A 22,487-nucleotide genomic window follows, 5' to 3' on the forward strand; every position below is an offset into this window, starting at 1 on the left:
CAGTGCGGCACTCCCTCAGCACTGACCCTCCGACAGTGCGGCACTCCCTCAGCACAGACCCTCCCACAGTGCGGCACTCCCTCAGCACTGACCCTCCGACAGTGCGGCACTCCCTCAGCACTGACCCTCCGACAGTGCGGCACTCCCTCAGCACTGACCCTCCGACAGTGCGGCACTCCCTCAGCACTGACCCTCCCACAGTGCGGCACTCCCTCAGCACTGACCCTCCGACAGCACGGCACTCCCTCAGCACTGACCCTCCGACAGTGCGGCACTCCCTCAGCACTGACCCTCCGACAGTGCCCACTCCCTCAGCACTGACCCTCCGACAGTGCGGCACTCCCTCAGCACTGACCCTCCGACAGTGCCCACTCCCTCAGCACTGACCCTCCGACAGCGCGGCACTCCCTCAGCACTGACCCTCCGACAGTGCGGCACTCCCTCAGCACTGACCCTCCGACTCTGCGGCACTCCCTCAGCACTGACCCTCCCACAGTGCGGCTCTCCCTCAGCACTGACCCACCGACAGTGCGGCACTCCCTCAGCACTGACCCTCCGACAGTGCGGCACTCCCTCAGCACTGACCCTCCGACAGCGCTGCACTCCCTCAGCACTGACCCTCCGACAGCGCGGCACTCCCTCAGCACTGACCCTCCGACTCTGCGGCACTCCCTCAGCACTGACCCTCCCACAGTGCGGCTCTCCCTCAGCACTGACCCTCCGACAGTGCGGCACTCCCTCAGCACTGACCCTCCGACAGTGCCCACTCCCTCAGCACTGACCCTCCGACAGTGGGGCACTCCCTCAGCACTGACCCTCCCACAGTGCCCACTCCCTCAGCACTGACCCTCCCACAGTGCCCACTCCCTCAGCACTGACCCTTCCACAGTGCGGCACTCCCTCAGCACTGACCCTCCCACAGTGCGGCACTCCCTCAGCACTGACCCTCCCACAGTGCGGCACTCCCTCAGCACTGACCCTCCCACAGTGCGGCACTCCCTCAGCACTGACCCTCCCACAGTGCGGCACTCCCTCAGCACTGACCCTCCCACAGTGCGGCACTCCCTCAGCACTGACCCTCCCACAGTGCGGCACTCCCTCAGCACTGACCCTCCGACAGCACGGCACTCCCTCAGCACTGACCCTCCGACAGTGCCCACTCCCTCAGCACTGACCCTCCGAGAGCGCGGCACTCCCTCAGCACTGACCCTCCGACAGTGCCCACTCCCTCAGCACTGACCCTCCGACAGTGCGGCACTCCCTCAGCACTGACCCTCCGACAGTGCGGCACTCCCTCAGCACTGACCCTCCGACAGTGCGGCACTCCCTCAGCACTGACCCTCCGACAGTGCGGCACTCCCTCAGCACTGACCCTCCGACACTGCGGCACTCCCTCAGCACTGACCCTCCCACAGTGCGGCTCTCCCTCAGCACTGACCCTCCGACAGTACGGCACTTCCTCAGCACTGACCCTCCGACAGTGCGGCACTCCCTCAGCACTGACCCTCCGACAGCGCTTCACTCCCTCAGCACTGACCCTCCGACAGTGCGGCACTCCCTCAGCACTGACCCTCCGACAGTGCCCACTCCCTCAGCACTGACCCTCCGACAGTGCGGCACACCCTCAGCACTGACCCTCCGACAGTGCGGCACTCCCTCAGCACTGACCCTCCGACAGTGCGGCACTCCCTCAGCACTGACCCTCCGACAGTGCCCACTCCCTCAGCACTGACCCTCCGACAGCGCGGCACTCCCTAAGCACTGACCCTCCGACAGTGCGGCACTCCCTCAGCACTGACCCTCCGACACCCTCACCACTGACCCTCCCACAGTGCGGCACTCCCTCAGCACTGAGCCTCCCACAGTGCGGCACTCCCTCAGCACTGAGCCTCCCACAGTGCGGCACTCCCTCAGCACTGACCCTCCCACAGTGCGGCACTCCCTCAGCACTGACCCTCCCACAGTGCGGCACTCCCTCAGCACGGACCCTCCCACAGTGCGGCACTCCCTCAGCCGGACCCTCCCACAGTGCGGCACTCCCTCAGCACTGACCCTCCCACAGTGCGGCACTCCCTCAGCACTGACCCTCCCACAGTGCCCACTCCCTCAGCACTGACCCTCCCATAATGCGGCACTCCCTCAGCACTGACCCTCCGACACTGCGGCACTCCCTCAGCACTGACCCTCCCACAGTGCGGCACTCCCTCAGCACTGACCCTCCCACAGTGCGGCACTCCCTCAGCACTGACCCTCCCACAGCGCGGCACTCCCTCAGCACTGACCCTCCCACAGCGCGGCACTCCCTCAGCACTGACCCTCCCACAGCGCGGCACTCCCTCAGCACTGACCCTCCGACAGTGTGGCACTCCCTCAGCACTCACCCTCCGACAGTGCCCACTCCCTCAGCACTGACCCTCCGACAGTGCGGCACTCCCTCAGCACTCACCCTCCGACAGTGCCCACTCCCTCAGCACAGACCCTCCCACAGTGCGGCACTCCCTCAGCACTGACCCTCCGACAGTGCGGCACTCCCTCAGCACTGACCCTCCGACAGTGCGGCACTCCCTCAGCACTGACCCTCCGACAGTGCGGCACTCCCTCAGCACTGACCCTCCCACAGTGCGGCACTCCCTCAGCACTGACCCTCCGACAGCACGGCACTCCCTCAGCACTGACCCTCCGACAGTGCGGCACTCCCTCAGCACTGACCCTCCGACAGTGCCCACTCCCTCAGCACTGACCCTCCGACAGTGCGGCACTCCCTCAGCACTGACCCTCCGACAGTGCCCACTCCCTCAGCACTGACCCTCCGACAGCGCGGCACTCCCTCAGCACTGACCCTCCGACAGTGCGGCACTCCCTCAGCACTGACCCTCCGACTCTGCGGCACTCCCTCAGCACTGACCCTCCCACAGTGCGGCTCTCCCTCAGCACTGACCCACCGACAGTGCGGCACTCCCTCAGCACTGACCCTCCGACAGTGCGGCACTCCCTCAGCACTGACCCTCCGACAGCGCTGCACTCCCTCAGCACTGACCCTCCGACAGCGCGGCACTCCCTCAGCACTGACCCTCCGACTCTGCGGCACTCCCTCAGCACTGACCCTCCCACAGTGCGGCACTCCCTCAGCACGGACCCTCCCACAGTGCGGCACTCCCTCAGCCGGACCCTCCCACAGTGCGGCACTCCCTCAGCACTGACCCTCCCACAGTGCGGCACTCCCTCAGCACTGACCCTCCCACAGTGCCCACTCCCTCAGCACTGACCCTCCCATAATGCGGCACTCCCTCAGCACTGACCCTCCGACACTGCGGCACTCCCTCAGCACTGACCCTCCCACAGTGCGGCACTCCCTCAGCACTGACCCTCCCACAGTGCGGCACTCCCTCAGCACTGACCCTCCCACAGCGCGGCACTCCCTCAGCACTGACCCTCCCACAGCGCGGCACTCCCTCAGCACTGACCCTCCCACAGCGCGGCACTCCCTCAGCACTGACCCTCCGACAGTGTGGCACTCCCTCAGCACTCACCCTCCGACAGTGCCCACTCCCTCAGCACTGACCCTCCGACAGTGCGGCACTCCCTCAGCACTCACCCTCCGACAGTGCCCACTCCCTCAGCACAGACCCTCCCACAGTGCGGCACTCCCTCAGCACTGACCCTCCGACAGTGCGGCACTCCCTCAGCACTGACCCTCCGACAGTGCGGCACTCCCTCAGCACTGACCCTCCGACAGTGCGGCACTCCCTCAGCACTGACCCTCCCACAGTGCGGCACTCCCTCAGCACTGACCCTCCGACAGCACGGCACTCCCTCAGCACTGACCCTCCGACAGTGCGGCACTCCCTCAGCACTGACCCTCCGACAGTGCCCACTCCCTCAGCACTGACCCTCCGACAGTGCGGCACTCCCTCAGCACTGACCCTCCGACAGTGCCCACTCCCTCAGCACTGACCCTCCGACAGCGCGGCACTCCCTCAGCACTGACCCTCCGACAGTGCGGCACTCCCTCAGCACTGACCCTCCGACTCTGCGGCACTCCCTCAGCACTGACCCTCCCACAGTGCGGCTCTCCCTCAGCACTGACCCACCGACAGTGCGGCACTCCCTCAGCACTGACCCTCCGACAGTGCGGCACTCCCTCAGCACTGACCCTCCGACAGCGCTGCACTCCCTCAGCACTGACCCTCCGACAGCGCGGCACTCCCTCAGCACTGACCCTCCGACTCTGCGGCACTCCCTCAGCACTGACCCTCCCACAGTGCGGCTCTCCCTCAGCACTGACCCTCCGACAGTGCGGCACTCCCTCAGCACTGACCCTCCGACAGTGCGGCACTCCCTCAGCACTGACCCTCCGACAGCGCTGCACTCCCTCAGCACTGACCCTCCGATAGTGCGGCACTCCCTCAGCACTGACCCTCCGACAGTGCCCACTCCCTCAGCACTGACCCTCCGACAGTGGGGCACTCCCTCAGCACTGACCCTCCCACAGTGCCCACTCCCTCAGCACTGACCCTCCCACAGTGCCCACTCCCTCAGCACTGACCCTTCCACAGTGCGGCACTCCCTCAGCACTGACCCTCCCACAGTGCGGCACTCCCTCAGCACTGACCCTCCCACAGTGCGGCACTCCCTCAGCACTGACCCTCCCACAGTGCGGCACTCCCTCAGCACTGACCCTCCCACAGTGCGGCACTCCCTCAGCACTGACCCTCCCACAGTGCGGCACTCCCTCAGCACTGACCCTCCCACAGTGCGGCACTCCCTCAGCACTGACCCTCCGACAGCACGGCACTCCCTCAGCACTGACCCTCCGACAGTGCCCACTCCCTCAGCACTGACCCTCCGAGAGCGCGGCACTCCCTCAGCACTGACCCTCCGACAGTGCCCACTCCCTCAGCACTGACCCTCCGACAGTGCGGCACTCCCTCAGCACTGACCCTCCGACAGTGCGGCACTCCCTCAGCACTGACCCTCCGACAGTGCGGCACTCCCTCAGCACTGACCCTCCGACACTGCGGCACTCCCTCAGCACTGACCCTCCCACAGTGCGGCTCTCCCTCAGCACTGACCCTCCGACAGTACGGCACTTCCTCAGCACTGACCCTCCGACAGTGCGGCACTCCCTCAGCACTGACCCTCCGACAGCGCTTCACTCCCTCAGCACTGACCCTCCGACAGTGCGGCACTCCCTCAGCACTGACCCTCCGACAGTGCCCACTCCCTCAGCACTGACCCTCCGACAGTGCGGCACACCCTCAGCACTGACCCTCCGACAGTGCGGCACTCCCTCAGCACTGACCCTCCGACAGTGCGGCACTCCCTCAGCACTGACCCTCCGACAGTGCCCACTCCCTCAGCACTGACCCTCCGACAGCGCGGCACTCCCTAAGCACTGACCCTCCGACAGTGCGGCACTCCCTCAGCACTGACCCTCCGACACCCTCACCACTGACCCTCCCACAGTGCGGCACTCCCTCAGCACTGAGCCTCCCACAGTGCGGCACTCCCTCAGCACTGAGCCTCCCACAGTGCGGCACTCCCTCAGCACTGACCCTCCCACAGTGCGGCACTCCCTCAGCACTGACCCTCCCACAGTGCGGCACTCCCTCAGCACGGACCCTCCCACAGTGCGGCACTCCCTCAGCCGGACCCTCCCACAGTGCGGCACTCCCTCAGCACTGACCCTCCCACAGTGCGGCACTCCCTCAGCACTGACCCTCCCACAGTGCCCACTCCCTCAGCACTGACCCTCCCATAATGCGGCACTCCCTCAGCACTGACCCTCCGACACTGCGGCACTCCCTCAGCACTGACCCTCCCACAGTGCGGCACTCCCTCAGCACTGACCCTCCCACAGTGCGGCACTCCCTCAGCACTGACCCTCCCACAGCGCGGCACTCCCTCAGCACTGACCCTCCCACAGCGCGGCACTCCCTCAGCACTGACCCTCCCACAGCGCGGCACTCCCTCAGCACTGACCCTCCGACAGTGTGGCACTCCCTCAGCACTGACCCTCCGACAGTGCCCGCTCCCTCAGCACTGACCCTCCCATAGTGCCCACTCCCTTCGCACTGACCCTCCCACAGAGCCCACTCCCTCAGCACTGACCCTCCGACAGTGCCCACTCCCTCAGCACTGACCCTCCGACACTGCGGCACTCCCTCAGCACTGACCCTCCCACAGTGCGGCACTCCCTCAGCACGGACCCTCCCACAGTGCGGCACTCCCTCAGCACTGACCCTCCCACAGTGCGGCACTCCCTCAGCACTGACCCTCCCACAGTGCCCACTCCCTCAGCACTGACCCTCCCACAGTGCCCACTCCCTCAGCACTGACCCTCCCACAGTGCCCACTCCCTCAGCACTGACCCTCCGACAGTGCGGCACTCCCTCAGCACTGACCCTCCCACAGTGCGGCACTCCCTCAGCACTGACCCTCCCACAGTGCGGCACTCCCTCAGCACGGACCCTCCCACAGTGCGGCACTCCGTCAGCACTGACCCTCCCACAGTGCGGCACTCCCTCAGCACTGACCCTCCCACAGTGCCCACTCCCTCAGCACTGACCCTCCCACAGTGCCCACTCCCTCAGCACTGACCCTCCCACAGTGCGGCACTCCCTCAGCACTGACCCTCCCACAGCGCGGCACTCCCTCAGCACTGACCCTCCCACAGCGCGGCACTCCCTCAGCACTGACCCTCCCACAGCGCGGCACTCCCTCAGCACTGACCCTCCGACAGCGCGGCACTCCCTCAGCACTGACCCTCTGACAGTGCAGCACTCCCTCAGCACTGACCCTCCGACAGCGCGGCACTCCCTCAGCACTGACCCTCCGACAGCGCGGCACTCCCTCAGCACAGACCCTCCGACAGTGCCTGCTCCCTCAGCACTGACCCTCCCATAGTGCCCACTCCCTCAGCACTGACCGTCCCACAGAGCCCACTCCCTCAGCACTGACCCTCCGACAGTGCCCACTCCCTCAGCACTGACCCTCCGACAGTGCGGCGCTCCCTCAGCACTGACCCTCCCACAGTGCCCACTCCCTCAGCACTGACCCTCCGACAGTGCGGCGCTCCCTCAGCACTGACCCTCCCACAGTGCCCACTCCCTCAACACTGACCCTCCGACAGTGCCCACTCCCTCAGCACTGACCCTCCGACAGTGCGGCACTCCCTCAGCACTGACCCTCCCACAGTGCGGCACTCCCTCAGCACTGACCCTCCCACAGTGCCCACTCCCTCAGCACTGACCCTCCCACAGTGCGGCACTCCCTCAGCACGGACCCTCCCACAGTGCGGCACTCCCTCAGCACTGACCCTCCCACAGTGCGGCACTCCCTCAGCACTGACCCTCCCACAGTGCGGCACTCCCTCAGCACTGACCCTCCGACAGTGCGGCACTCCCTCAGCACTGACCCTCCCACAGCGCGGCACTCCCTCAGCACTGACCCTCCCACAGCGCGGCACTCCCTCAGCACTGACCCTCCCACAGCGCGGCACTCCCTCAGCACTGACCCTCCGACAGCGCGGCACTCCCTCAGCACTGACCCTCCGACAGCGCGGCACTCCCTCAGCACTGACCCTCCGACAGCGCGGCACTCCCTCTGCACAGACCCTCCGACAGTGCCCGCTCCCTCAGCACTGACCCTCCCATAGTGCCCACTCCCTTCGCACTGACCCTCCCACAGAGCCCACTCCCTCAGCACTGACCCTCCGACAGTGCCCACTCCCTCAGCACTGACCCTCCGACAGTGCGGCGCTCCCTCAGCACTGACCCTCCCACAGTGCCCACTCCCTCAGCACTGACCCTCCGACAGTGCGGCGCTCCCTCAGCACTGACCCTCCCACAGTGCCCACTCCCTCAGCACTGACCCTCCGACAGTGCCCACTCCCTCAGCACTGACCCTCCGACAGTGCGGCGCTCCCTCAGCACTGACCCTCCCACAGTGCCCACTCCTTCAGCACTGACCCTCCGACAGTGCCACTCCCTCAGCACTGACCCTCCGACAGTGTGACACTCCCTGAGTACTAACCCTCTGATTATACCCACTCCCTCAGCACTGACCCTCCGACAGTGCCCGCTCCCTCAGCGCTGACCCTCCGACAGTGCAGCACTCCCTCAGCGCTGACCCTCCGACAGTGCCCACTCCCTCAGCGCTGACCCTCCGACAGTGCACCACTCCCTCAGCGCTGACCCTCCGACAGTGCAGCACTCCCTCAGCGCTGACCCTCCGACAGTGCCCACTCCCTCAGCACTGACCCTCCGACAGTGTGGCACTCCGAGTACTAACCCTCTGATTATACCCACTCCCTCAGCACTGACCCTCCCACAGTGCCCACTCCCTCAGCACTGACCCTCCGACAGTGCCCACTCCCTCAGCACTGACCCTCCGACAGTGCGGCACTCCCTCAGCACTGACCCTCCGACAGTGCCCACTCCCTCAGCACTGACCCTCCCACAGTGCGGCACTCCCTCAGCACTGACCCTCCCACAGTGCGGCACTCCCTCAGCACTGACCCTCCCACAGTGCGGCACTCCCTCAGCACTGACCCTCCCACAGTGCGGCACTCCCTCAGCACTGACCCTCCCACAGTGCCCACTCCTTCAGCACTGAGCCTCCGACAGTGCCACTCCCTCAGCACTGACCCTCCGACAGTGTGGCACTCCCTGAGTACTAACCCTCTGATTATACCCACTCCCTCAGCACTGACCCTCCGACAGTGCCCGCTCCCTCAGCGCTGACCCTCCGACAGTGCCCACTCCCTCAGCGCTGACCCTCCGACAGTGCAGCACTCCTTCAGCGCTGACCCTCCGACAGTGCCCACTCCCTCAGCGCTGACCCTCCGACAGTGCAGCACTCCCTCAGCGCTGACCCTCCGACAGTGCAGCACTCCCTCAGCGCTGACCCTCCGACAGTGCCCACTCCCTCAGCGCTGACCCTCCGACAGTGCAGCACTCCCTCAGCGCTGACCCTCTGACAGTGCCCACTCCCTCAGCACTGACCCTCCGACAGTGCAGCACTCCCTCAGCGCTGACCCTCCGACAGTGCAGCACTCCCTCAGCGCTGACCCTCCGACAGTGCCCACTCCCTCAGCGCTGACCCTCCGACAGTGCAGCACTCCCTCAGCACTGACCCTCCGACAGTGTGGCACTCCGAGTACTAACCCTCTGATTGTACCCGCTCCCTCAGCACTGACCCTCCGACAGTGCGGCACTCCCTCAGCACTGACCCTCCGACAGTGCGGCACTCCCTCAGCACTGACCCTCCGACAGTGCGGCACTCCCTCAGCACTGACTCTCCCACAGTGCGGCACTCCCTCAGCACTGACCCTCCGACAGTGCCCACTCCCTCAGCACTGACCCTCCGACAGTGCGGCACTCCCTCAGCACTGACCCTCCGACACTGCGGCACTCCCTCAGCACTGACCCTCCCACAGTGCGGCACTCCCTCAGCACGGACCCTCCCACAGTGCGGCACTCCCTCAGCACGGACCCTCCCACAGTGCCCACTCCCTCAGCACTGACCCTCCCACAGTGCGGCACTCCCTCAGCACTGACCCTCCCACAGTGCGGCACTCCCTCAGCACGGACCCTCCCACAGTGCCCACTCCCTCAGCACTGACCCTCCCACAGTGCGGCACTCCCTCAGCACTGACCCTCCCACAGTGCGGCACTCCCTCAGCACTGACCCGCCGACAGTGCCCACTCCCTCAGCACTGACCCTCCCACAGTGCCCACTCCCTCAGCACTGACCCTCCGACAGTGCGGCACTCCCTCCGCACTGACCCTCCGACAGTGCGGCACCCCCTTAGCACGGACCCTCCAACAGTGCGGCACTCCCTCAGCACTGACCCTCCCACAGTGCGGCACTCCCTCAGCACTGACCCTCCCACAGTGCCCACTCCCTCAGCACTGACCCTCCGACAGTGCGGCACTCCCTCAGCACTGACCCTCCGACAGTGCCCACTCCCTCAGCACTGACCCTCCCACAGTGCGGCACTCCCTAAGCACTGACCCTCCCACAGTGCGGCACTCCCTCAGCACTGACCCTCCCACAGTGCGGCACACCCTCAGCACTGACCCTCCCACAGTGCGGCACTCCCTCAGCACTGACCCTCCCACAGCGCAGCACTCCCTCAGCACTGACCCTCCGACAGCGCGGCACTCCCTCAGCACTGACCCTCCGACAGCGCGGCACTCCCTCAGCACTGACCCTCCGACAGCGCGGCACTCCCTCAGCACAGACCCTCCGACAGTGCCTGCTCCCTCAGCACTGACCCTCCCATAGTGCCCACTCCCTCAGCACTGACCGTCCCACAGTGCCCACTCCCTCAGCACTGACCCTCCGACAGTGCGGCGCTCCCTCAGCACTGACCCTCCCACAGTGCCCACTCCCTCAACACTGACCCTCCGACAGTGCCCACTCCTTCAGCACTGACCCTCCCACAGTGCCCACTCCTTCAGCACTGAGCCTCCGACAGTGCCACTCCCTCAGCACTGACCCTCCGACAGTGTGGCACTCCCTGAGTACTAACCCTCTGATTATACCCACTCCCTCAGCACTGACCCTCCGACAGTGCCCGCTCCCTCAGCGCTGACCCTCCGACAGTGCCCACTCCCTCAGCGCTGACCCTCCGACAGTGCAGCACTCCTTCAGCGCTGACCCTCCGACAGTGCCCACTCCCTCAGCGCTGACCCTCCGACAGTGCAGCACTCCCTCAGCGCTGACCCTCCGACAGTGCCCACTCCCTCAGCGCTGACCCTCCGACAGTGCAGCACTCCCTCAGCACGTGACACTCCAACAGTGCGGCAATCCGAGTACTAACCCTCTGATTGTACCCGCTCCCTCAGCACTGACCCTCCCACAGTGCGGCACTCCCTCAGCACTGACCCTCCGACAGTGCGGCACTCCCTCAGCACTGACCCTCCGACAGTGCGGCACTCCCTCAGCACTGACTCTCCCACAGTGCGGCACTCCCTCAGCACTGACCCTCCGACAGTGCCCACTCCCTCAGCACTGACCCTCCGACAGTGCGGCACTCCCTCAGCGCTGACCCTCCGACAGTGCCCACTCCCTCAGCGCTGACCCTCCGACAGTGCGGCACTCCCTCAGCGCTGACCCTCCGACAGTGCCCACTCCCTCAGCGCTGACCCTCCGACAGTGCAGCACTCCCTCAGCACGTGACACTCCAACAGTGCGGCAATCCGAGTACTAACCCTCTGATTGTACCCGCTCCCTCAGCACTGACCCTCCCACAGTGCGGCACTCCCTCAGCACTGACCCTCCGACAGTGCGGCACTCCCTCAGCACTGACCCTCCGACAGTGCGGCACTCCCTCAGCACTGACCCTCCCACAGTGCGGCACTCCCTCAGCACGGACCCTCCCACAGTGCGGCACTCCCTCAGCACTGACCCTCCCACAGTGCGGCACTCCCTCAGCACGGACCCTCCCACAGTGCCCACTCCCTCAGCACTGACCCTCCCACAGTGCGGCACTCCCTCAGCACTGACCCTCCCACAGTGCGGCACTCCCTCAGCACTGACCCTCCGACAGTGCCCACTCCCTCAGCACTGACCCTCTGACAGTGCCCACTCCCTCAGCACTGACCCGCCGACAGTGCCCACTCCCTCAGCACTGACCCTCTGACAGTGCCCACTCCCTCAGCACTGACCCTCCGACAGTGCAGCACTCCCTCAGCGCTGACCCTCCGACAGTGCAGCACTCCCTCAGCGCTGACCCTCCGACAGTGCCCACTCCCTCAGCGCTGACCCTCCGACAGTGCAGCACTCCCTCAGCACTGACCCTCCGACAGTGTGGCACTCCGAGTACTAACCCTCTGATTGTACCCGCTCCCTCAGCACTGACCCTCCGACAGTGCGGCACTCCCTCAGCACTGACCCTCCGACAGTGCGGCACTCCCTCAGCACTGACCCTCCGACAGTGCGGCACTCCCTCAGCACTGACTCTCCCACAGTGCGGCACTCCCTCAGCACTGACCCTCCGACAGTGTGACACTCCCTGAGTACTAACCCTCTGATTATACCCACTCCCTCAGCACTGACCCTCCGACAGTGCCCGCTCCCTCAGCGCTGACCCTCCGACAGTGCAGCACTCCCTCAGCGCTGACCCTCCGACAGTGCCCACTCCCTCAGCGCTGACCCTCCGACAGTGCACCACTCCCTCAGCGCTGACCCTCCGACAGTGCAGCACTCCCTCAGCGCTGACCCTCCGACAGTGCCCACTCCCTCAGCACTGACCCTCCGACAGTGTGGCACTCCGAGTACTAACCCTCTGATTATACCCACTCCCTCAGCAGTGACCCTCCCACAGTGCCCACTCCCTCAGCACTGACCCTCCGACAGTGCCCACTCCCTCAGCACTGACCCTCCGACAGTGCGGCGCTCCCTCAGCACTGACCCTCCCACAGTGCTCACTCCCTCAGCACTGACCCTCCGACAGTGCGGCGCTCCCTCAGCACTGACCCTCCCACAGTGCCCACTCCTTCAGCACTGAGCCTCCGACAGTGCCACTCCCTCAGCACTGACCCTCCGACAGTGTGGCACTCCCTGAGTACTAACCCTCTGATTATACCCACTCCCTCAGCACTGACCCTCCGACAGTGCCCGCTCCCTCAGCGCTGACCCTCCGACAGTGCCCACTCCCTCAGCGCTGACCCTCCGACAGTGCAGCACTCCTTCAGCGCTGACCCTCCGACAGTGCCCACTCCCTCAGCGCTGACCCTCCGACAGTGCAGCACTCCCTCAGCGCTGACCCTCCGACAGTGCAGCACTCCCTCAGCGCTGACCCTCCGACAGTGCCCACTCCCTCAGCGCTGACCCTCCGACAGTGCAGCACTCCCTCAGCGCTGACCCTCTGACAGTGCCCACTCCCTCAGCACTGACCCTCCGACAGTGCAGCACTCCCTCAGCGCTGACCCTCCGACAGTGCAGCACTCCCTCAGCGCTGACCCTCCGACAGTGCCCGCTCCCTCAGCGCTGACCCTCCGACAGTGCAGCACTCCCTCAGCGCTGACCCTCCGACAGTGCCCACTCCCTCAGCGCTGACCCTCCGACAGTGCACCACTCCCTCAGCGCTGACCCTCCGACAGTGCAGCACTCCCTCAGCGCTGACCCTCCGACAGTGCCCACTCCCTCAGCACTGACCCTCCGACAGTGTGGCACTCCGAGTACTAACCCTCTGATTATACCCACTCCCTCAGCAGTGACCCTCCCACAGTGCCCACTCCCTCAGCACTGACCCTCCGACAGTGCCCACTCCCTCAGCACTGACCCTCCGACAGTGCGGCGCTCCCTCAGCACTGACCCTCCCACAGTGCTCACTCCCTCAGCACTGACCCTCCGACAGTGCGGCGCTCCCTCAGCACTGACCCTCCCACAGTGCCCACTCCTTCAGCACTGAGCCTCCGACAGTGCCACTCCCTCAGCACTGACCCTCCGACAGTGTGGCACTCCCTGAGTACTAACCCTCTGATTATACCCACTCCCTCAGCACTGACCCTCCGACAGTGCCCGCTCCCTCAGCGCTGACCCTCCGACAGTGCCCACTCCCTCAGCGCTGACCCTCCGACAGTGCAGCACTCCTTCAGCGCTGACCCTCCGACAGTGCCCACTCCCTCAGCGCTGACCCTCCGACAGTGCAGCACTCCCTCAGCGCTGACCCTCCGACAGTGCAGCACTCCCTCAGCGCTGACCCTCCGACAGTGCCCACTCCCTCAGCGCTGACCCTCCGACAGTGCAGCACTCCCTCAGCGCTGACCCTCTGACAGTGCCCACTCCCTCAGCACTGACCCTCCGACAGTGCAGCACTCCCTCAGCGCTGACCCTCCGACAGTGCAGCACTCCCTCAGCGCTGACCCTCCGACAGTGCCCACTCCCTCAGCGCTGACCCTCCGACAGTGCAGCACTCCCTCAGCGCTGACCCTCCGACAGTGCAGCACTCCCTCAGCGCTGACCCTCCGACAGTGCCCACTCCCTCAGCGCTGACCCTCCGACAGTGCAGCACTCCCTCAGCGCTGACCCTCTGACAGTGCCCACTCCCTCAGCACTGACCCTCCGACAGTGCAGCACTCCCTCAGCGCTGACCCTCCGACAGTGCAGCACTCCCTCAGCGCTGACCCTCCGACAGTGCCCACTCCCTCAGCGCTGACCCTCCGACAGTGCAGCACTCCCTCAGCACTGACCCTCCGACAGTGTGGCACTCCGAGTACTAACCCTCTGATTGTACCCGCTCCCTCAGCACTGACCCTCCGACAGTGCGGCACTCCCTCAGCACTGACCCTCCGACAGTGCGGCACTCCCTCAGCACTGACCCTCCGACAGTGCGGCACTCCCTCAGCACTGACCCTCTGACAGTGCCCACTCCCTCAGCACTGACCCTCCGACAGTGCGGCACTCCCTCAGCACTGACCCTCCGACACTGCGGCACTCCCTCAGCACTGACTCTCCCACAGTGCGGCACTCCCTCAGCACTGACCCTCCGACAGTGCCCACTCCCTCAGCACTGACCCTCCGACAGTGCGGCACTCCCTCAGCACTGACCCTCCGACACTGCGGCACTCCCTCAGCACTGACCCTCCCACAGTGCGGCACTCCCTCAGCACGGACCCTCCCACAGTGCGGCACTCCCTCAGCACTGACCCTCCCACAGTGCGGCACTCCCTCAGCACTGACCCTCCCACAGTGCGGCACTCCCTCAGCACTGACCCTCCCACAGTGCGGCACTCCCTCAGCACTGACCCGCCGACAGTGCCCACTCCCTCAGCACTGACCCTCCCACAGTGCCCACTCCCTCAGCACTGACCCTCCGACAGTGCAGCACTCCCTCCGCACTGACCCTCCGACAGTGCGGCACCCCCTTAGCACGGACCCTCCCACAGTGCGGCACTCCCTCAGCACTGACCCTCCCACAGTGCGGCACTCCCTCAGCACTGACCCTCCCACAGTGCCCACTCCCTCAGCACTGACCCTCCGACAGTGCGGCACTCCCTCAGCACTGACCCTCCGACAGTGCCCACTCCCTCAGCACTGACCCTCCCACAGTGCGGCACTCCCTCAGCACTGACCCTCCCACAGTGCGGCACTCCCTCAGCACTGACCCTCCCACAGTGCGGCACTCCCTCAGCACTGACCCTCCCACAGTGCGGCACTCCCTCAGCACTGACCCTCCCACAGTGCGGCACTCCCTCAGCACTGACCCTCCCACAGTGCGGCACTCCCTCAGCACTGACCCTCCCACAGTGCGGCACTCCCTCAGCACTGACCCTCCCACAGCGCAGCACTCCCTCAGCACTGACCCTCCGACAGCGCGGCACTCCCTCAGCACTGACCCTCCGACAGCGCGGCACTCCCTCAGCACTGACCCTCCGACAGCGCGGCACTCCCTCAGCACAGACCCTCCGACAGTGCCTGCTCCCTCAGCACTGACCGTCCCATAGTGCCCACTCCCTCAGCACTGACCGTCCCACAGAGCCCACTCCCTCAGCACTGACCCTCCGACAGTGCCCACTCCCTCAGCACTGACCCTCCGACAGTGCGGCGCTCCCTCAGCACTGACCCTCCCACAGTGCCCACTCCCTCAGCACTGACCCTCCGACAGTGCGGCGCTCCCTCAGCACTGACCCTCCCACAGTGCCCACTCCCTCAACACTGACCCTCCGACAGTGCCCACTCCTTCAGCACTGACCCTCCGACAGTGCGGCACTCCCTCAGCACTGACCCTCCGACAGTGCCACTCCCTCAGCACTGACCCTCCGACAGTGCCACTCCCTCAGCACTGACCCTCCGACAGTGCCCGCTCCCTCAGCGCTGATCCTCTGACAGTGCAGCATTCCCTCAGCGCTGACCCTTCGACAGTGCCCACTCCCTCAGCGCTGACCCTCCGACAGTGCCCACTCCCTCAGCGCTGACCCTCCGACAGTGCAGCACTCCCTCAGCGCTGACCCTCCGACAGTGCCCACTCCCTCAGCGCTGACCGTCCGACAGTGCAGCACTCCCTCAGCACGTGACACTCCGACAGTGCGGCACTCCGAGTGCTAACCCTCTGATTATACCCACTCCCTCAGCACTGACCCTCCGACAGTGCCCGCTCCCTCAGCGCTGACCGTCCGACAGTGCAGCACTCCCTCAGCGCTGACCCTCCGACCGTGCCCACTCCCTCAGCGCTGACCCTCCGACAGTGCAGCACTCCCTCAGCACTGACCCTCCAACAGTGCGGCACTCCCTCAGCACTGACCCTCCGACAGTGCCCACTCCCTCAGCACTGACCCTCCGACAGTGCGGCACTCCCTCAGCACTGACCCTCCGACAGTGCGGCACTCCCTCAGCACTGACCCTCCGACAGTGCGGCACTCCCTCAGCACTGACCCTCCGACAGTGCGGCACTCCCTCAGCACTGACCCTCCGACAGTGCGGCACTCCCTCAGCACTGACCCTCCGACAGTGCCCACTCCCTCAGCACTGACCCTCCGACAGTGCCCACTCCCTCAGCGCTGACCCTCCGACAGTGCAGCACTCCCTCAGCACGTGACACTCCAACAGTGCGGCACTCCCTCAGCACTGACCCTCCGACAGTGTGGCACTCCGAGTACTAACCCTCTGATTGTACCCGCTCCCTCAGCACTGACCCTCCGACAGTGCCCACTCCCTCAGCACTGACCCTCTGACAGTGCCCACTCCCTCAGCACATGACACTCCGACAGTGCCCGCTCCCTCAGCACATGACACTCCGACAGTGCAGCACTCCGAGTACTAACCCTCTGATTGTACCCATTCCCTCAGCACTGACCCTCCGACAATGCGGCACTCCCTGAGTACTAACCCTCTGATTATTCCCACTCCCTCAGCACTGACCCTCTGACAGTGCCCACTCCCTCAGCACTGACCCTCCGACAGTGCCCACTCCCTCAGCACTGACCCTCCGACAGCATGGATCTTAATCAGGACTAGGACAGGGATGATTGAAGTGGAATAGGTGAATTAATTATTCTCACAAAAATGTCAAAGATAGGACCAGTATTAGGCCATTCGGCCCTGCCAGCCTGCTCCCCCATTCCGTATGGTCACAGCTGATCATCGAACACAGCTCTCTGTTCCTGTTTTCTCCCTCCCCATACCCTTCCATCCCTTCAGCCCCAAGCACTGTGTCGGACCCCTTCATGAAAACATTCAATGTTTTAGCCTGAACCCCTTTCTGTGTTTGAGGATTCCCCAGGCTCCCCATGCCTTCTCATCGCAGTCTGAAACAGCCTCCCCTGTGTACCCAGTTCAGGACTCATCAGGAATGCTATCCCACCTCACAGCAATGACCTTCTGACACACCGATAACATCTCCCTCGGCTTTCAGACTCGCCAGGACAACTGAACGCGAGCTTCACGAAGCGATGGGATTGGAGAGTGGATTCACGAGGAATATCACATCTTAAGTTTTGAGAATGAATGGGATTGGGGGGTAGAGTGAGAAATATCGGACGTTGTGTTTTTGGAAGGTTTGGGATTGGGGTGGATTGAGGAATATCAGGCGTTCTGTTTTGGGAAGGGATGGGATTAGGCGGTAGATGAATGGGTTAAATTTCTGGAGGTGGTGAGGATGGAAGTGAATTTCGAAAGGCTATGACGAATGAACGACTGATTTGATGGCTTTCAGACCCGAGTGCGGAGCGAGCTCAGTGTGAGATGACCATGCGGCCCCTCCAGATGGCACAGGGGCTTCTGTTGGGAAACCGTGGGCACATGCCAGCCTTGGGCACGGAGCTGTCGGTACCTGGCAGTGAGGAGCTGGTTCGAGGCCTGGGGAACTCCAGCTACCAGGCCCTGGGTGGCCGTGCTGCGGGGGAGCTCATCGCTATCCTGTCGGTGACTTGCGGCCTGTCCTTGGTGACGGTGCTAGGCAACGTCCTGGTACTACTGTCTGTCTGGTTGAACAGGAACCTCAGGACAGTGAGCAACTACTTCCTGCTGAGCCTGGCCTTGGCCGATCTGATCATTGGCCTCCTCTCCATGAACCTGTACACCAGCTACATCATTCTGGGTCGCTGGGCACTCGGTAGCCTGACCTGTGACCTCTGGCTCACTCTGGACTACGTGGTCAGTAACGCCTCGGTCATGAATCTCCTGGTGATCTGCTTCGACCGGTACTTTGCCATCACTAGCCCCTTGACGTACAGAGCCAAGCGGACCCCGCGGAGAGTAGCCATCATGCTTGGCGTAGCCTGGTGCGTCTCCATCATGGTGTGGGCACCAACCATTATGTGCTGGCAGTACATCGTAGGCCAGCGGGCGGTGAGGGCAGGCAATTGCCATGTCCCATTCCTCTCGGAGCCCCTCATCACCTTCGGCACAGCGACCATTGCCTTCTACCTGCCTGTCGTGATCATGACTGTCCTGTACGCCCGCATCTACAGGGAGACCAAGAGGCACGCACAGTCGCTGGCAGCCCTCCAGGAGACAGGGGGCAATGCTGCCAACAGGCAGGGCATGGGCAGGAGGCTGCTGGTGTGTGGGCGCTCACCCTCCGCCACATCAGAGGGCCAATCCTGGCCCAGGGTCATGAGCCTCCCAGTCTTGGAGAGGAAAACCTCCACTGTCAAAGAGAAAAAGGCAGCCAGGACACTGTCCGCCATCTTGTTGGCGTTTATAGTCACCTGGTCTCCGTATAACGTCATGGTGCTGGTATCGGCGTTCTGCACCGACTGCATTCCCAGCGGCCTCTGGCAGCTGGGTTACTGGCTGTGTTATGTGAATAGTACCATCAACCCTGGCTGCTACGCTCTGTGCAGCGCTGAGTTCCGCGTCACCTTCAAAAGGCTCTTACTGTGTCATTGCGACCGGAGGGAATGGGCACAGAACGTGCCAGTGAGACAGGCCAGACCCAGGTAGGAGGCAGGACTCCCTCCTCCACCCTCCAGGAGTCAGGGATCCCACCACACACACACACACACCTGGGGGGGTAAACATACAGACCCAGACCCCAGGGCAGCCAGGAAGAGATGCCAGGGGCCTTCCCAATTCACCTGTCCCTAATCACCCACAGCCATCCGTCTTGGTGGGTCTAGAGTCACTTGTAGGCGACTCAGGGAGACAAGACTCCTCATTCCCTCTGTCCCTGAATGTCACAAAGTCCTCCCCGCCAGCCCTCCATAAATAACCCCCTCACATTGTACCCTGGTGACAGGGACAGAGGGGCAGGCCCAGGTCTGGGACAGGAGCTGAATGGCTTCCTCCTCTTTAAAGGACACGGTCAGGCCTTGCTTAAATAACACTTCAACCAGTCTGTGCACAGCAAGACCCCACAAACTGTGGCTGGGGCACTTTCCGCTCGCATTTTAGAAGGAGCGTTACAGTAGGCCATTCAGCCCATCTTGGTCTGCTCCTCCATTCAACGGCTGATCTGATCAACTTCAAATCCTCGTCACTGACCCCCACCCCCCATAACCCCTAACTGATTCAAACATCGGGCTCCCTCAGCCTTGAATATACAGACCGACCCAGGCTCAACAGCCCTCTGTGGTAAAGAATTCCTTCCCCCTCCCAGTGAAGAGATTCCTCACCTTCCATCTTCCATGTGTGACTCCTCAAAGAGAGGGTGTCCTCTGGTGTGAGACTGCCCCACAAACGATAACAACTTCACCACGTGTACGCTTGTGAAGTTCCCTCTGAATCTCGTACGTTTTAATAAGGTCGCCTCTTGTTCTTTGTAACTCCGCTCATCCCAGGCCCGACCTGCTCAGCCTCTCCTCCTGAGGCAGTGCCTCTAATCGCTGGGATCAGCTTCCTCTGGGCTGCCTGCAGTGTCGGGAGTTTTCCCTCGGAAGGGGAAACATTCACTGCCGCTCCAGTGTTCGGAAAGCTCGCAGATATCATGGAATCCCAACAGTATGGAAGCAGGTCCTTCAGCCCATCGAGTCCACACCAACCCCCTCCCTCCCTCCAAAGAGTATCCCACCCAGACATACCCTGTCCCTGTAACCCAAAGACAAAAGACCTACACATCCCTGGGCACTATGGGGACAGCTCCCCCACGGCCAATCCACCCTAACCTGCACATCCCTGGGCACTATGGGACAATTTCCCATGGCCAATCCACCCTAACCTGCACATCCCTGGGCACTATGGGACAATTCCCCACGGCCAATCCACCCTAACCTGCACATCCCTGGGCACTATGGGACAATTTCCCACGGCCAATCCACCCTGACTCACATCTTTGGACTGTAAGAGGAAACCAGAGCACCTGGAGGCAACCGACACAGACACGGGGGGGGGAGAATGTGCACACTCCACACAGATGGTTGGTCAACACAGGAATCGAACCCAGGTCCCTAGCGCTGTCAGGTAGCAAGTGTCCTCTCACCAAGGTGGCTTGTGCATCAAGATATTTCCTAATCAACTTGGACTGGCAACCATCCAGGATCCAGCAGCATTGTGAAAGGCTGATCCTACAGGAGCTCAGCACCTCCCTGTGTATCACTCCCAGCTAACAGGGGATGATGGACTGGTGCTGGTCCCACACAGCCAGCTGTCCCCAGACTGCAAGGGGACCAAAGACTGGAGTGGCTAGCTCCATCCACCTTCCAGCTGGAGAGACACAGTGGGATATTCAGCAGAGGGCTGGGATGTGGGAGTCAGGGAACCAAAGCAGGACTGCGTCTAACCCCAGGGGATGGGGACTTGCTCACTGTACAAGTTACCTTCCATCTCAGAAACATTCATTTCAGTGTGGCCTTACTCACCACTCCTGTAGTGATCTTGTGAGAGCTCTATACTGTAACAATAAACTGCTCTCTCTCTCTCCCTCAGTGTGACTTTCATCTCAGTTTAACAAAGCTATTTTCAGTCTCACTGTCCCTTCAGTGTCGCTGGGTCCAAATTCCAGAAATCCTTCTCCAACAGCAGTGTGTGGGTCTACCCACAGCACATGGACTGCAACGGGTCAAGAAGGCAGCTCAGCCCCACCTTCTCAAGGGGGTAACTAGGGACTGGGAAATAAATACCAGGCCCAGCCTGTGCCACCTGGCCACACCATTTCAGTTTGAGAAAAACATTCCGTTTGCCCATATTTGAGCATTAGTCAGTCTGCCCCCTCAGACTGAGAATTAAAAGGAGTCTGAGGTAAGGGGCTCTTATTTCAGACAAAACCATTGGAAGAATTAATGTGGTCGCTGGGAGACCCACTCACTGCTGCCAAGGTAACGCCTGGCTCCCCAGCGTACAGCTCCCTCTCAGATCCCCAACCCCAGAGAGACAAAGGAAGGGTGAGCTGAGGGGCATGGGGGGGGGAAGAAGGGAGGGGCGAGGGGGGTGCAAGGAGATGAAAGGTGAGGAAAGGGGGGGTGGGGCGAGGGAGGGCGGGGCGGCCAAGGGGATGAAGGGAGAGGAAGGGAGAGGGGTGAGTGAAGACTGGAAGCAGTAAACTGCCAAGTCACAAGGCATTAAGAGTTGTTTTTTTGTAAACCTTTATTAAGATTTGAAAAGAAACAATTTGAGTACCTTGTGGAAACCCCACACCCGGGAGGGGGTGGGGAGGGGGGGGGGGGTAGAGAGAGAGAGAGAGAGAGAGAGAGAGAGAGAGAGAGAACCAATCCGTATCAAAAAAACGACACTGGAAAAAGTTGAAGGAGCCTGTGGCATACAATGTTGGAAAAATACTTGTCACACTAAATGTGAAGGGCAAAAAAATAACTTTTCAAATAGAGCATACAATTCTTCTTTTACAAGGAGTAACGTTTCTAGGAAGGATCTGGTATTTAGTTGCTGCTTTTCACTACAGTATTCTCTTACTAAAGTGTATATATACATCTATGATATAAAAAATAAGTCAGCACTCCCCAGACAAACAGATGACCCGTATTCTCAGGGATTTTCATGTTTAAACTCACTAAAACCCTGTGTGCAAACAGCTAGTGCACTTCCTCAAACACTTTCTACCTGCACTGCCGAGCGGGGGACCGGGGAGGGCGGTGTCACTGACCGTCCCTGCACTGCCGAGCGGGGGACTGAGGACGGCGGTGTCACTGACCGTCCCTGCACTGCCGAGCGGGGGACTGAGGACGGCGGTGTCACTGACCGTCCCTGCACTGCCGAGCGGGGGACTGAGGACGGCGGTGTCACTGACCGTCCCTGCTCTCTCCCTGCACTGCCGAGCGGGGGACCAGGGAGGGCGGTGTCACTGACCGTCCCTGCACTGCCGAGCGGGGGACCGGGGAGGGCGGTGTCACTGACCGTCCCTGCACTGCCGAGCGGGGGACCGGGGAGGGCGGTGTCACTGACCGTCCCTGCACTGCCGAGCGGGGGACTGAGGACGGCGGTGTCACTGACCGTCCCTGCACTGCCGAGCGGGGGACCGGGGAGGGCGGTGTCACTGACCGTCCCTGCACTGCCGAGCGGGGGACCGGGGAGGGCGGTGTCACTGACCGTCCCTGCACTGCCGAGCGGGGGACCGGGGAGGGCGGTGTCACTGACCGTCCCTG

At 63.3% G+C, this 22,487-nt stretch overlaps 1 protein-coding gene across 2 annotated transcripts in view; it reads left to right on the forward strand.

Moving 5' to 3' along the window:
* Positions 1-19,089, forward strand: part of LOC122543799 (muscarinic acetylcholine receptor M1-like) — a 31,535-nt gene extending 12,446 nt beyond the window's left edge. For both annotated transcript variants that reach the window (XM_087983834.1, XM_087983835.1), the window contains one exon: positions 17,666-19,089. In XM_087983834.1, coding sequence (XP_087839960.1) covers positions 17,695-18,897 — 1,203 coding nt within the window. In that variant the 5' untranslated portion in view covers positions 17,666-17,694 and the 3' untranslated portion in view covers positions 18,898-19,089. The remainder of the gene's footprint in view (positions 1-17,665) is intronic.
* Positions 19,090-22,487: the final 3,398 nt, after the last annotated feature.

This window comes from Chiloscyllium plagiosum, unplaced genomic scaffold (assembly GCF_037043375.1).
Source record: "Chiloscyllium plagiosum isolate Xiang-an unplaced genomic scaffold, Cpla_swu_hap1 HiC_scaffold_46, whole genome shotgun sequence".
In the NCBI taxonomy this organism is placed as follows: domain Eukaryota; kingdom Metazoa; phylum Chordata; class Chondrichthyes; order Orectolobiformes; family Hemiscylliidae; genus Chiloscyllium; species Chiloscyllium plagiosum.